The following is a 14,161-nucleotide window of genomic DNA, read 5'->3' on the forward strand; positions in this document are numbered from 1 at the left end:
TTCAAAAATTATAATTATATAAATGCCATCACAACAAAGGTAAATCAAGAGGAATAAAAACGTACATCTACCGTGAATGTATAACATGTGAACGTCAGTGTTACCACCAAACCCCACACAAAAAGATTGTTTCAGCTACAAAAAAACGCTAACATTACCAGATACAAAATTGTCAACACAACAATAAGCATAGGTACTCAAAAAAAAAATGTAATCAATTTTGGAATGCATAGTCTTGGTAGTTACTAAAAAATATCATCTTCATCAAAAACAACATCATTGTACTTATTTGAAAAACTGTACATCACATGGATAAACAAATTTGGTAGGGTCTGAATTCATTAATTATTACATACATTCTATGTATAATTGGCAATCATTCTTTACATTATTACCATACACAAGTACAACATACATTTTCATGGTCACCTTTTAGTTATAGTGCGCAAGAAATTAGCCGCAGAGTAGACCATATTGGCAAACCGGAGAACTGTGTTTAATCTGAATGGGTATGCTCTATAGGCAGACAAATCAAAAATTGCCTGGGCTTGGCCTAAAAATATCAGGATATTTTTTCGATGCTGTGTTGACAAATCATACCATCGAGTTGAGTAAATTTCTTGCGAAGTTAAATAGGTCTGAAAACAAGATGAAAAATTTGTTTTACATAAATTATCCACCCGTCAGTGATTGGGTATAAAAAATAAAATGAAAAAATTTAAATTATCATAGGTACCATGTATGTACCTACATACCAATCAACCCTCATATCACGTACCAAGTTATCAATAGTTTCTCCTACCGAGCACAGCTGAACCACAAAAGTAAACGAAAACAAAACAGCCAAGATTCCTTTAACTTTAATCAAATATGCAACATCCCACTGAAACAATAATTTGAACATGTTTCCTCATTTTAAAAAATACGAATCAAGTTTCATCCATTTGGGTATGTACTTGAATCAAAATTATGCCCACCAAAAACACCACATAAGCATTGGCAATAGCTACAGCCAGAAGTTGAACCAGAGTTACCGTGCCCACAATATTGTAAAACTCTCTAAAATACTTGATAACCCTGAAATCAAATCCAATTATTCATTATCAATTTCCAAGTTGCTGAAAACTCTTATCACTGCTCCTCTACTTTTCTATTCACTTACCTAGCGACTCTCTGGTATGATTTAGCGACGAGTTTGATGTTCCAGAGTGCACAACTTTTCCGTAAGTCGTGACAAATATGAATCACCTCGTTGTGACAAACAGCAGCCCACGTTAATGGCAACGCGATTGTCGACAACGTTTGTATGAAAAAATTCATGAAACCTACGATACTAGGTAATCCCAGATTGACAAACAGCAGAAGTGACAACGAACCATATTCGTGGATATTTGGAAAAGGAAACGAGTAATAAATATAATTCTTGACTTTTTCCTCCTCATAAAACATGGTAACGTCAAAAGTTCCAGCACCCGCATATATTAATGCAAGTGCACAATATGCAGAGATATTAACTACGATCAACGTTCTTATGTTTATGATGCCTTCTTTTCGTACATCACAATCACTTCCTGATGATCTTCTTTCAACTAACAAACGATCAACGAGATCTATCATCTCGTCGATACTATCACCGAACATGCAGCTCGCCAAAGGAACGATCAAAAACGAATAAATCCCCATAATAACGAGAAATCCTAGCTGAGTCATCAAAATAAGATCACTTTTATCGCCATAAATGCAGTAAAGAGCACAAAGAATGAGCAGTAAGCAAAATAGGGCGAAATTGGACGCAAAATATGCCAACTTAATTTGCCAGTGGAGTTTATCAGTGGAATACATTCGTCCTGACATGATATGCATAAGATAGAGTTGATTAGCCAGCGTCGTCTGGTATCCGAACATATTCTCCAGGCCACATGCTTGTGTAATAAGTTTTTTCACTTCGCGAAAGAAAATCATACTTAACCGGAGGTGTTGATATGTAATGCATTATTTTAAGAAAAAATACTAGAAATACGATTTAGAATATTAGGATTTAAAAATAGATTTATTATGGTAGATTTCAAAGTTCATGTACGTAATTTTACGCGGTTCCCACGGAAGGGATCGCAACGTCTGTATGTGTGCATTATTTAAAAAAAAAAAAAATCGAAATGCAAGCCTGAGACTTCTGGAATGTATCAATAATACGTTGCAGTTAAGTGCTCGTCATGTTTACATCCTACTAATTGGTTTTAGGCGGACACTCGCCTGCAGTACATTTTACACTCTGTGAGAATCGAGGGTGAGATGGAATGGGCGAGGTTTGCGGTAATTTGTCTCCCTCGTATGTAGAAATATGGTATTTTCTTATACTTTTAAAAAATATAGAAAAACAGTTGTAATACTGATGTCGTCGTGTGCTCATGCGTTTTTATTTCATCTCAGAGTATTTTTTCTTCGCGCCGAGTATAGGCGATTTTCGAAAATACAAATCATCATTTTTCAGAGCTTTAAGCTCAACTAACATTATGGTCCTCCGAAGGAGCCGGATACTGTGCGAACCGTGTCGTTTTTGAGTAAAATAATAATCAATTTTCGTGTTCGTATGTAGTCCACAAAAAAGTACCAATTTTTGCATTCGATAGTTCGTTCGTCATTATAAAAATTCGTTTAAAAAATTGAAAAAAAAAAATTCGAAATGGCGACCGAAACTCAAAAGAAGAAGCGATTGTTCCAATATGAAAATTTGATGCGTTACAAAAATCAAGTCGTTGCTCATATCGAAAAAACAGAACCGTCGTTCGAAAGTTTAGTGAAACTTGAAGCCATTGTGCAAAAAATTGAAGCAGAAAATGCCAGATTCCAAAGCCTATCCGAGGAAATCATTGTAAAGCTGAAAACCGATGATGACGAGGATAAGAAAATGAGAGAAGAATATTTCGTTGACATGGATGTGGCCACCGAGCTTGAAGTCGATGTCAAATCAAAAATTGCGTGGATCAAAGCTGGTTTGGATAAAAATCGTTCTGAGGAATCAATTATCAATAGTAACAGTAGCAGTAGTTCAGGAAATGGATCGTCAAGCGGCTTCAGGTACGCGCCAATAATGAAAGAAATTGAACCCCCTACTTTTGATGGAGACGCGACCAAATTCCAGGAATGGAGATCAATGTTCGAGAATTTAGTTCATGAGAATGCCGACTACAGTCCTACCTGTAAGCTATATTTTTTAAAAAAGTGTTTAGTAGGGAAAGCTTCTAATATTGTTGATCATTACGAAATCTCTAGAGATGGGTATGCTGAGGCTTGGTCTCATGTAATTTATAGGTTTAGTAAGCCGAGGTCAGTGCTTGGTGCTTTCTTTAAAAAATTGGTGAGCCTAGAAACGATCAAAAACGAAAATGGAATCCAAAATCTCTTAGATACGACTAATAGCGTAATTCGAGGATTGACTTCCATTGGTGAGGAGGTAAATCCAACATTTTCGAGGTTTTTAGCATTTCTCATTCGTTCGAAGTTAGATGATAATACAAAACGTGATTGGGAGAATTTTTACACAAATATGGAATTTTATCCAAAATTCAAAGATCTTGATAAATTTCTTCAAAGTAGAGCTCATGTTGTAGATGAACGTACTGAGGAGAGAAAGATTAGTAGCAATTTGATTAAAAAGGATAAAAAATCAACATTCGTGGCTATTACAAATAAAAAGCCTGCTTGTAAGAAATGTAATGGAGAGCATGCGATATATACGTGTACTGAGTTTTTGAGTATGTCTCCTAAAGAGAGGCAACTTTTTTGTAAGAGTAAAGCGCTATGCGTGATTTGTTTGAGCTATGGCCATTTGTCTCCTAATTGCAAAAGTCAAAAATTTCGTTGTCAGTGTGGAGATCCGCATAATTACTTGTTACATTTTGGCAGTAATTTAAGTGCCCAAAATGGGCCAAAAAGTAAGGAGAAATCAGTAGATGCAAAAGTCATTGTACAACCTGTAGTGCCTAAATCGTCCGAGGCTACTGCTTCAGAGAAAGAATCTTTATCGTGTGTCGTGGCAACAGAGAAAAATGTGGAAAAAACAGTTTTGTTGCCATCTGCTATTGTGAGATTTGTGTGTGGTAATGTCGTTGGCACGCTTCGTGTTTTGCTGGATAGTTGTTCACAGGCTACCTTTATTTCCGATGCGGCAGTAAAGAAATTTAACCTGCCTACAAAAAGGTCGTCGATCGTTTCATCTATAAGAGGTGTCGGTGCTTCATGCACAAAAACATCGTCGAGTGTCGATTTAATTGTTTCGTCTAAAAAGGACAGATTTCGTTTAGAGGTGCAGGCGGATATCGTTCCAGCCTCTGCCATGAAATACACAGTCAATGCTGAATTCTCAAAAGACGTTTTAAATGCCTTACGTAATGTTCCCTTAGCCGATCCCGCCTACCTTGATCGCAATATTTCAATTAGTAATATTGACATGATTATTGGGGCTGAATATTTTGGCCAATGCATTTTAGATCAGTCTTTGAGAGTAGGAACTTTGGATTTGAGGTTGTCGCAGTTTGGTTGGATCGTTTCAGGGACAGTTTTACAGAAAGGAGCTGAAAAATTTGTTGGGTTTACTCGACAGTCAATTGATGAAAATTTGAGAAAATTTTGGGAGATAGAAGAGGCAGAAATTGTGTCCAAGGTCAAGGATTCTGAAGCTGATCGTTGTATGAAACATTTTGAGGAAACTTACAAAATAGGGGAAGATGGTAAGTTTTGTGTTCGTTTGCCTTTCAAGTTGGAAAAAAGTAAAATAGCTCATAATCGGAAGCTTGCATTGAAGGCCTTGAGCAGAATGGAAAATAAGTTGAGTGAGAAATTAAAAATTTCTTATGGTGATTTCATGAAAGAGTATTTGGAAATGGGTCACATGTCACTCATTCCCGATTATGATCCTGATGCTTGTTTTTTGCCTCATAGGGCAGTTATCCGAGAAGGCAGTGAGACAACTCCTTTGAGAGTCGTTTTCAACGCCACAGCCGGAACTCCATCCTTGAATGAATCCCTAATGGTTGGTCCAAAATTTCAAAGAGATTTGTATGATATTTTGATAAACATGCGTTGGTATAAATATGTATTCTCAGCCGATATTGCAAAAATGTACCGCATGATTTGGGTTGCAATTGAGGATAGGAAATATCAGTCGATTTTTTGGAGGGATTCAGTCTTTGAGATAATTAAACAGTTTCAGTTGAATACGCTCACTTATGGTACAGGGCCTGCTTCGTTTATCGCTACCATGTGTTTGGAAATTATTGCTAGAATGGTTGAACCCTATGACCCCTTTCTTGCATTTTTGATTCGAAATAATTTTTTCATGGATGATTTTACTGGTGGTGCTCAAACAATCGAGGAAGCAATACGAATTCAGAGAAGTTTGCACCTTGCTCTTGAAAAATTTGGTTTCCTTTTGAGGAAATATTCGTCGAATTCAAAGGAATTATTAAATAATATTGATTTGAAGCTGCATGCAGCTAGTGGTTCTAAAACTATGACTGAAAGTTTGTGTTCTGTTCCTGTTCTTGGTTTAATTTGGAGGCCAGAGGAGGATGACTACTCAGTCAAAGTTAAAATTGAGGATTTAGATTCTCAAACTATAGTTACAAAAAGAATTATTTTGTCGTTAATTTCTCGCACTTTTGACCCAATAGGATTAGTTTCACCAGTTTTAGTACGTGGTAAACTGCTTTTGAAAGAGGTTTGGCTTGAAGGAAAGGATTGGGATGACCCAGTCAGTCCTGAAACAGCCGCTTTATTCGTTTCGTATATTAAAGATTTGACTGACTTGAATTTTGTGAAAATCCCTCGATATATTTTCGGTGCTTTTGAATGCACAATTGTTGGTTTTTGTGATGCGAGTGATAAAGCCTACTGTGTGGCAGTATATATTCGCGCTCAAGATGAAAAAGGTAAAATTTTTTGTCGTCTTATTTCATCCAAAACTAGAGTAGCTCCAGTTAAGGAATTGACGATTCCAAAGCTTGAGCTGCAAGCAGCTAAATTGCTTGTTGATTTGGTGTCTCGCATTGCAAAGAATTTGAAAATTCCTCTTCAAAATATCGTTAATTTTTCGGACTCGACTGTGGTGCTTTGTTGGCTTAGTAAACCACCTGATGAGTGGAAAACGCTCGTTTCTAATAGAGTACGAGCGATTTTGGATGTTTTTCCTTTTTGTCAGTGGACCTATGTAAGGAGCAATGAAAACCCTGCTGATGATGCAACCCGAGGATTGAAAGTGGAAGAATTTGTTGGGAAAACGAGATGGTTTGATGGACCTGAGTTTTTATACCACGAGAATTATCGTTCCTTTCATCCTATCCCAAATTTAGACACGCATCTAGCTCTAGAACGTCGTAAAGTTAAGGTGGCATTTTGTGTTGGTGTTGTAGATGATTTTACTTCACGATCTTCGTCCTACCTTAGGTTGATTCGCGCCATTGCGCTCATTTGCAGAAAAATTAGAAATTTTAGAGCTAGAATTCGTAATTTGGAGCCAATCAATGAGTCGCCTACCTTGTCGAAAGAGGAAGTGGAGAAGAGTGAAAAAATTGTTGTTTGTTTTGTCCAAAGTATTCACTTTTCCAAGGATATTGAACGTCTAAAAAATAACCTTCCGTTGAAAAATAAAAGTGCCTTACTTTCCCTTGATCCTTACCTAGATAAAGATGGTGTTTTGCGTGTAGGTGGTCGCCTAAATAAGTCGTCACTAGCCGATCAGTCTAAACATCCTATACTCCTTTCCTCCAAAAGCCATCTGGCTAAATTGTATTGTGAGTATATTCACGAAAAATATTATCACGCAAATCGCCGATTTATTGCTTCGTTTATCTCGTGGAAAATGTGGTTAGTAGGTGGCACAACTAATTTGATAAAATTCATAATTCGTAATTGTGTTTTATGCACTCGAATGAAGGCAGCAACAGCACAACAATTCATGGGACAACTTCCGAAGGAACGAGTCACTGTTGCTCCACCTTTCACTTATGTTGGTGTTGATTTTGCTGGTCCCTTTACTTGCAAATGCACAGATCATAGATCTACTCGATATAATCAGATTTATGCTGCAATTTTCGTTTGTCTCACTGTTAGGGCAGTACATATTGAAATTGTGTCAGGCTTATCAACTGAAAAGTTTTTATTAGCTTTTCAAACTTTTGTTTCTCGTCGAGGTTTGCCTGCAATCGTTTATTCTGACAATGGTACCAATTTCGTTGGTACAAAAAATTTTCTCAAATTGGATGAGAAAAAGTTGCTCGATTATTCTGTTACTGAAAATTTTGAATGGCGTTTCATACCACCTGCTTCGCCTCATCAAGGAGGTATTTGGGAAGCTGTGGTGAAAAGCTTCAAAAAGCACTTGGTGGCTGTTACAAAGGAAAATGCATTGAATATAGAAGAATTTCGAACCTTGTTTGCAAAAATCGAAGCTGTTCTAAATATGCGGCCTTTGTGCTACAAAGGAGGTGTAGAGCAGGGTACAGAGATCTTGACTCCAAGCCATTTTTTGATTGGTCGTAATATTATGTCAGTACCTGCTATTGATTCTGAAGAGGTTAATTTGAGTCGTAGGTTGCTTTTAATTCAAAATATCTTTAAAGGATTTTGGTCTGTTTGGAGTAAGGACTATTTAAACCAATTGCAGCAACGTTATAAGTGGAAAAATCGAGTTCCAAATGTTAAGGTCGGTCAGCTGGTTTTTGTTAAAAACAATCAACCAAAACCCTTTAAATGGCCATTAGGAATTGTAAGAAAAGTGTATCCTGACAAGGAAGGATTAGTTCGTGTGGTAGATGTGGAGTTTGGTGGACAAATTCGTTCACGAAATATTACTAATTTAGTAATTCTCCCTGAGGATAAATAGGTAATTAAAAAAAAAAAAAACAACACTTTTGGGGTTAATTTTAGAGATTACTTTTAAGATGGTTTGGTTATGCATTTGAATTGAATTTCGTTGTGTGTACGTAGTTTAGAAATAAATGTTTAAGATGTTTAAAAATTATCATTTTTTCTCTCCTGAGACCTGCGGTCTCAGCGGGGGGAATCTGTTGATATGTAATGCATTATTTTAAGAAAAAATACTAGAAATAGGATTTAGAATATTAGGATTTAAAAATAGATTTATTATGGTAGATTTCAAAGTTCATGTACGTAATTTTACGCGGTTCCCACGGAAGGGATCGCAACGTCTGTATGTGTGCATTATTTAAAAAAAAAAAAAATCGAAATGCAAGCCTGAGACTTCTGGAATGTATCAATAATACGTTGCAGTTAAGTGCTCGTCATGTTTACATCCTACTAATTGGTTTTAGGCGGACACTCGCCTGCAGTACATTTTACACTCTGTGAGAATCGAGGGTGAGATGGAATGGGCGAGGTTTGCGGTAATTTGTCTCCCTCGTATGTAGAAATATGGTATTTTCTTATACTTTTAAAAAATATAGAAAAACAGTTGTAATACTGATGTCGTCGTGTGCTCATGCGTTTTTATTTCATCTCAGAGTATTTTTTCTTCGCGCCGAGTATAGGCGATTTTCGAAAATACAAATCATCATTTTTCAGAGCTTTAAGCTCAACTAACAGGAGGAAATATCCACCAATACTGTACAGAGGAATAATTTTCGCAAAATATAAAGAGGATATTTTAATAAATTAAGAGACAACTGGGTTTTGTTGCGTATTTGTAATTGACAAGTCGCGTGATTGGTGTTACTCATGCACTTCGTAATTCAAATATTGACCAAGCTTGCTAAACAAGTGAGGTAAAATGCAGTACTATGATACTTTCTAATAATATCACGAGCTACCCGCTTATTAAGTCACATTATCATGATCTGAAAAATTACAACTTTACTATAATCTTATATGTAGGTACCTATTTAAGTTTTAGTCCTTTTGGTCCGTATGGCATCCCCACCAAACAGCGGCTTCCTCAACATTATTGCTTTCATTCTTGCTACTTTGTTTCTGAGCTCGTTCACTCTGTCTTGCAATTCGTTCATTTCCTATGAACCGAAAATGGATAAGTTTACGGAAATCGATTTCTTACATTGATATAAACAGTTAAACACCCAAAATTAAGTCAATTCAGAAAAAAATATCATACTCGTAGGTAGTTCAATTTTGTCAGGTCGCCTAAATTGTAAATAACTAGTGATGCCATAGGTACTCGTTTTTTATCAGTACTCGATAATGCCAAACTAACCGATTCCGATTCGTTAGCATATTGTTTTTTCTCAAGTTGACGAAATATGGTGATCAAATCCGCCTTGGATAATCTGTTGAATGGTTTATTGATGCCCATCTCCTTCACAAACTCATCAATTCCAACGGGGACACTAGGCTCACGTTGCGATGTTTGGCCATCGCCCTTTCCTGGAATTGATCTGGAAGTTAAGGAGTTGACTGTAAAAAATTGACAACGTCAGTAAAACGTATTGTTTTATAAGATAAACAGAAAGATTAAAAACATAAATAAGTACTTACTACAGAAAAATATGACAGAAACGCGGAATAGGTGACGGATGTCCATTTTATTCTTGATGATAATGTACAGTACCTACATGGAATGCGAACGAACCTTTGAAATTACAATATAGGTAACGTAATTCTGTAGAAGCATAATATATTTTGTGAACCTCTCTCTAACCTTATCTTTACTCTGTGATAAGTAGTTTTAATCAAAATAAATGATTCAATCGATTCCTATAGCTGATTCGATCAAAAAATTAAAAATTATGAAATAATAAGTATGTAGGTTTCAATTCTTAATGTGAAAAAATTGGCTTCTTGAACAAAAAAAAAAAAATTCCCACTCCTCCAATAAAAAAAAATGAATCTTTTTTACCTATCAAAATACGACTTTCGGGCCTGTCTGGTTTTTTTTTCAACTTGAAATTTCTGAAAATCATCATTCAAATTCTAAAATTTTGAAAGCGAAGAAAATCAAAATTTTCACATAAAAAGCATTAAGTACGTTTTCACCTAACAAAAATTCGTCGTTTCAATGTACCTGAATAAATTATTTTTGACTTCTTCAGAAGTCTCCGCCCTCTACCTACACTGGGAAAAATTTCACCACCACCTTTGTAATGCATATCAACTTCAACTCCCTCCTCCAGGAAAATATCTAAATCTCCCCTCCCTTCCAAGAAAAAATCCTGTCACGAGTAGGTACTGGAAAACCAGTGAAAATCATCTTTAAAAAAGGGGACGAGTCAAAGGCGCCAAACTGTGTGACAAGTTTTCTATGAGAATCGTGAGCTACCTATTTATGGACTTACTATTACACTGGTTGTTTGCAATACTTACATCGCATCTACACGTTCTTATGATACATAAGTACATTTATGCCGATTTTTTCAGAAAAATATTCAGTTGATGACATTTCATCATAATTTATTTTCCAAAAAATGATATGTGACAGACAATATTACGTTACGACCTTGCACAAGCACACTTCTTGATCATTTGTACTTGTAAGTTACTGTGCGCAGGAAATTGGCCGCAGAATAAACCATATTGGCAAAACGGCGAACTGTATTTAATCTGAATGGGTACACTTTGTAGGCAGATAAATCAAAAGTAGCCTGAGCTTGGCTCAAAAATATCAGGATATTTTTACGATGCTGTGATGACCAATCATACCAACGAGTTGAGTAAATTTCTTGAGATGTTAAATTAGTCTAAAAACATTTAAAAAAATCTTTAGGGGGTGGGAGCGGAAAAAATCCCAACTTCAAAAATAAGGACCACCCTAGAGTATATGTTCCAGGACCGCAGCATGGCTCTCGAGGGCCCTGCTTGTCAGCTGTAAATCTTGTCACCTCAATAACAATCCCTCCCCTCCTACTCTCAACCTACCCAAATCAGTCTCGATGTTGCCGTTCTTCCTACATTTACATAAGTACGAGTATGTTAATTTGATGAATGCATGATGCGTATTGAATTCTATTTTCAAATAAATTTGTCCAATTTGAGTAGTATTAATTTTCTAATCGATTGTTTATTTTTTTCTTCTGTTTCAGGTTAGTACCAATTTTTGTCATCAGAATGAGCTAACACCGAGTCGTAAGTCAGTGCTTATTTATGGAATTATGCGACAATCATTTATTTATTCATAAATTCATAATAATTGGTCTAAAAAATGGGAAAATTCAAGTAAATTCATTACTTTGGAAGACGAGACACCTTATTGCAGACAATTTCATTATTCGGTTTTTTTGGCCAAAATTCAAATTTGACCAATTTTTTTACGGAAAAAACCAAATCAAATAAATTATAAACTCATTATTTCCAATATATATTTTTTTCTAGAACCTTTAAGATACTAAAATTCGTCGAAGGTGACGGGAACAGAATGGCCACAAAACTATTCGGACGTAGCGCGCGGAGTGGCCGAACTCTAGTGGCAAAATTGAAAAGGTGCGATTTTTTTTTAAATCGACTTTGCGACATAGTGCCATCCCAATTTTTTAATATGTTGTTCAACGTCAATTAAGAAATAATTGGCTTTTGGAAGGTATTTGTAATTGACAATCGCGTGATTGGTGTTACTCATGCACTTCGTATGTAGTTCAAATATTGACCAAGTTGACTTGAAACAAATTAGATAAAATGCAGTATTATGAAACCTCCTAATAACATCAGGAGCTATCCACTTATTATGAAACAGTCGCTGGAGGCTTTAAAATGATTCAAATTCATCAGCTGTCGACTTGATAGCGCGTTTAAGTTGGAGTTCAGCGTGAATTTTTGGATTTCTTCAACTTAATTTGATCAAATTTTTCAAGTTTCAAAAATCTGCTGGAGGCTAGACCATGAACTACTCAAAATAGTTTGAAACCGTTTTCAATCGATTTGGCAGGTCGAAAATAGGAAACATCCCAAATGTCAGATTTATAGGTCCATTTAGTAGAATTTTGACTTTTTTTCTCATTTTTGGCCTCAATTTGATTTTCAAAAATTCACCAAAAATCAAATAATTCACTTGGCACTTGCAATTTTGGCTGGTGATAAATTGTCAGGCTCGGACTGGGTCAGTACCGAGGCCCCTGGAAGATGCACCCCAAAATTTTACCCCCTTCCTCCCTCCCTCCAGAATCTTTCTCCTACTGTTTTTTTCGCAGGTTCGGATAGGTACTTACTTGAATGCGAGTTGTGCCATTGTTTTTTTTTCAATTTTTCATCAACTTTTGTGAAAATAGGTCCATCAGACAAGAAAAAACGGGAGTTTTTTTTGAGAGGAAGTGGAGTGGAGTGGGGAAGGGGGCTGTTGACTGAAAATTTGCCGACTGGTGTGAGAAAAATATATCAACTTCGTCGAATAAAATGACGAGTTTTCAAGATGAAATACAGATTAAAGATAAAATGACAATTTTGCCAATTAGTTTACGTATGTACTTAGCTACTCACATTAAGTTGTGTTCACGAGTGAATCATTCATGAACGAATTGATCAATTTTTTTGAAAGAACCATTCGCCAAAAAATCGATCAATCCTTTAATTTAATGATTCACAAAAAATAATACAATTCGTTCGTGAATGATTCATAAAAAATTTAGTAAATGAATCGATTCGTTCGCGAACGAGTCACATATACGAATCGATTCGTTCGCGAACGAGTCACATATACAAACCGGTTCGTTCGCGAGTTGATTTGGCGAACAAAAGCACGTTTTTTTTTAAAGCAAATGAGGTTTTAAATTGAAGGATTTTTCTTAAACTTTTTTAGAGCTTGCTGCTTTGAGTTCTTCACGCCACCAGGGAACAGTTTTTTTTTGAGATTTTTGTTGAGGATTTTGGAATGCTTTTTGTAGCTGCTTGTATGTACATATGATAGAATTAGTGAAAAATTCAACAGTAATATCAAGATCGTCAGGTGTAAAATCAATAGGGAGTACTTCATCATTGAAATAGGACTAATTTGCTCTGTTTAAAATCCATTTAGGGCATTTTCCATGTGTAGGTTTTTAAATAATGAGTGCAGAGACTGGTGTTTTTTTTTTGTTTTTTTTTTTTTAAATTTTCCTATCATACTTCACTTCGAAACTGCTCGTTTCTCCTATACACCAACCTCACCAGCTGCTCAGACCACCTCGCACTCACTTCACCCAACATGGCCGAAAGTCCCAAGCCCAAAAACCTGAAACCCACAACTCATGCGGGACAACTCGCACAAGGGATCCACGGCCCCGGGAGAAGGTGCCGAGAATTTCAATTTATTTATTCATTTATTTTATTTTCTGCTCCTTGGTAGAGGCACCCAGCAACGGGCCAAACTCGGTGGCTACTGACGAATGGTGTCTTGCCTCCAGACAGCAAGGTTTACAGCGGAGTGTGGTTCTACCTGGAACAGTTCAACAGTAGATTGAGTACATAACATAACGTAAACATAACGTAATTATAACATATTTACAAAAACAACAAGAAACTTCGAAAACAACAACAAGCTTCAAAGACAACTAGAGACTTTAAAAACAATGAGAGACTTGAAACAACGAGAGGCCGAGAGGCTTCACCTAAAACAAAGAGAGGCTTCAAGAACGAGAGACTTCCCTAAACCCCGCAATGGCCGCCTACCAGCCTTGGACAGCGACGAGTCCCAATCCGCGGTGACCTCTGTTGCGTACCCGCATGCCATCAGGATGCCAACGGCAAACAGCGTGAAGCCCAAAGACAGACTCTGTCGACTGACACACTGGTTTGACGATGCGTAACCCCGAATAACACCAGAAGCCAAGGGACCAGGCCCACTGCCCAGAGAGATAGGATGAAGGAATGGATGTTGACACACTCAGTGATCCAGCACAACGCACACCAAACAAGGCACACCAAGATGAGCCGCCCCATTACAGGTCGACTCGGACCAGGTCTCCTCCTTCGGAAAGGTACTAGGGTCATAACCGTTTTCTCAATTATGCGTCTCACCCTTCACACCCAGTGTGAAAACCACATAGACAGTAAAAGATGGTACATAAGAATTTGAAGAAAGGAAGGACTTAAAACCAACAACGATACATTGTTGTTGGGTGGTTCCCTAACTAGGAAGAGGACCAAGTACAGCCAAGCCTTGCCTAACCCGAAAGTTCACCAGCCTGGGGCAGAGACTGGTGTTATAATTGGGAAATGATCACTAAAACGA

The 14,161-nt window shown here is 36.8% G+C and overlaps 2 protein-coding genes across 7 annotated transcripts in view; one reads left to right on the forward strand and one right to left on the reverse strand.

Annotated features, from left to right (window-relative positions):
• Positions 1-14,161, forward strand: part of LOC135847388 (inactive dipeptidyl peptidase 10-like) — a 601,135-nt gene that overhangs the window by 450,624 nt on the left and 136,350 nt on the right. The window lies entirely within an intron of this gene.
• On the reverse strand, positions 225-9,631 carry LOC135847336 (uncharacterized). 3 transcript variants are annotated; one of them, XR_010559153.1, is made up of 4 exons: positions 9,505-9,631; positions 9,125-9,423; positions 8,894-9,023; positions 225-638 (listed from the first exon to the last, which is right to left on the reverse strand). XR_010559153.1 is itself a non-coding variant. In XM_065366808.1 (3 exons), exons 1-3 carry the CDS (start codon positions 9,548-9,550, stop codon positions 8,898-8,900), a joined length of 372 nt encoding a protein of 123 aa, XP_065222880.1. In that variant the 5' UTR covers positions 9,551-9,631; the 3' UTR covers positions 8,650-8,897. The 3 variants fall into 3 exon arrangements, 1 of the variants encoding a protein (XP_065222880.1); XR_010559151.1 differs by lacking the exon at positions 225-638 and having other exon boundaries at positions 8,650-9,023; XM_065366808.1 differs by lacking the exon at positions 225-638 and having other exon boundaries at positions 8,650-9,023; positions 9,224-9,423.

The sequence above is a fragment of the Planococcus citri genome, chromosome 1 (genome assembly GCF_950023065.1).
Source record: "Planococcus citri chromosome 1, ihPlaCitr1.1, whole genome shotgun sequence".
NCBI classification, from domain to species: Eukaryota; Metazoa; Arthropoda; class Insecta; order Hemiptera; family Pseudococcidae; genus Planococcus; species Planococcus citri.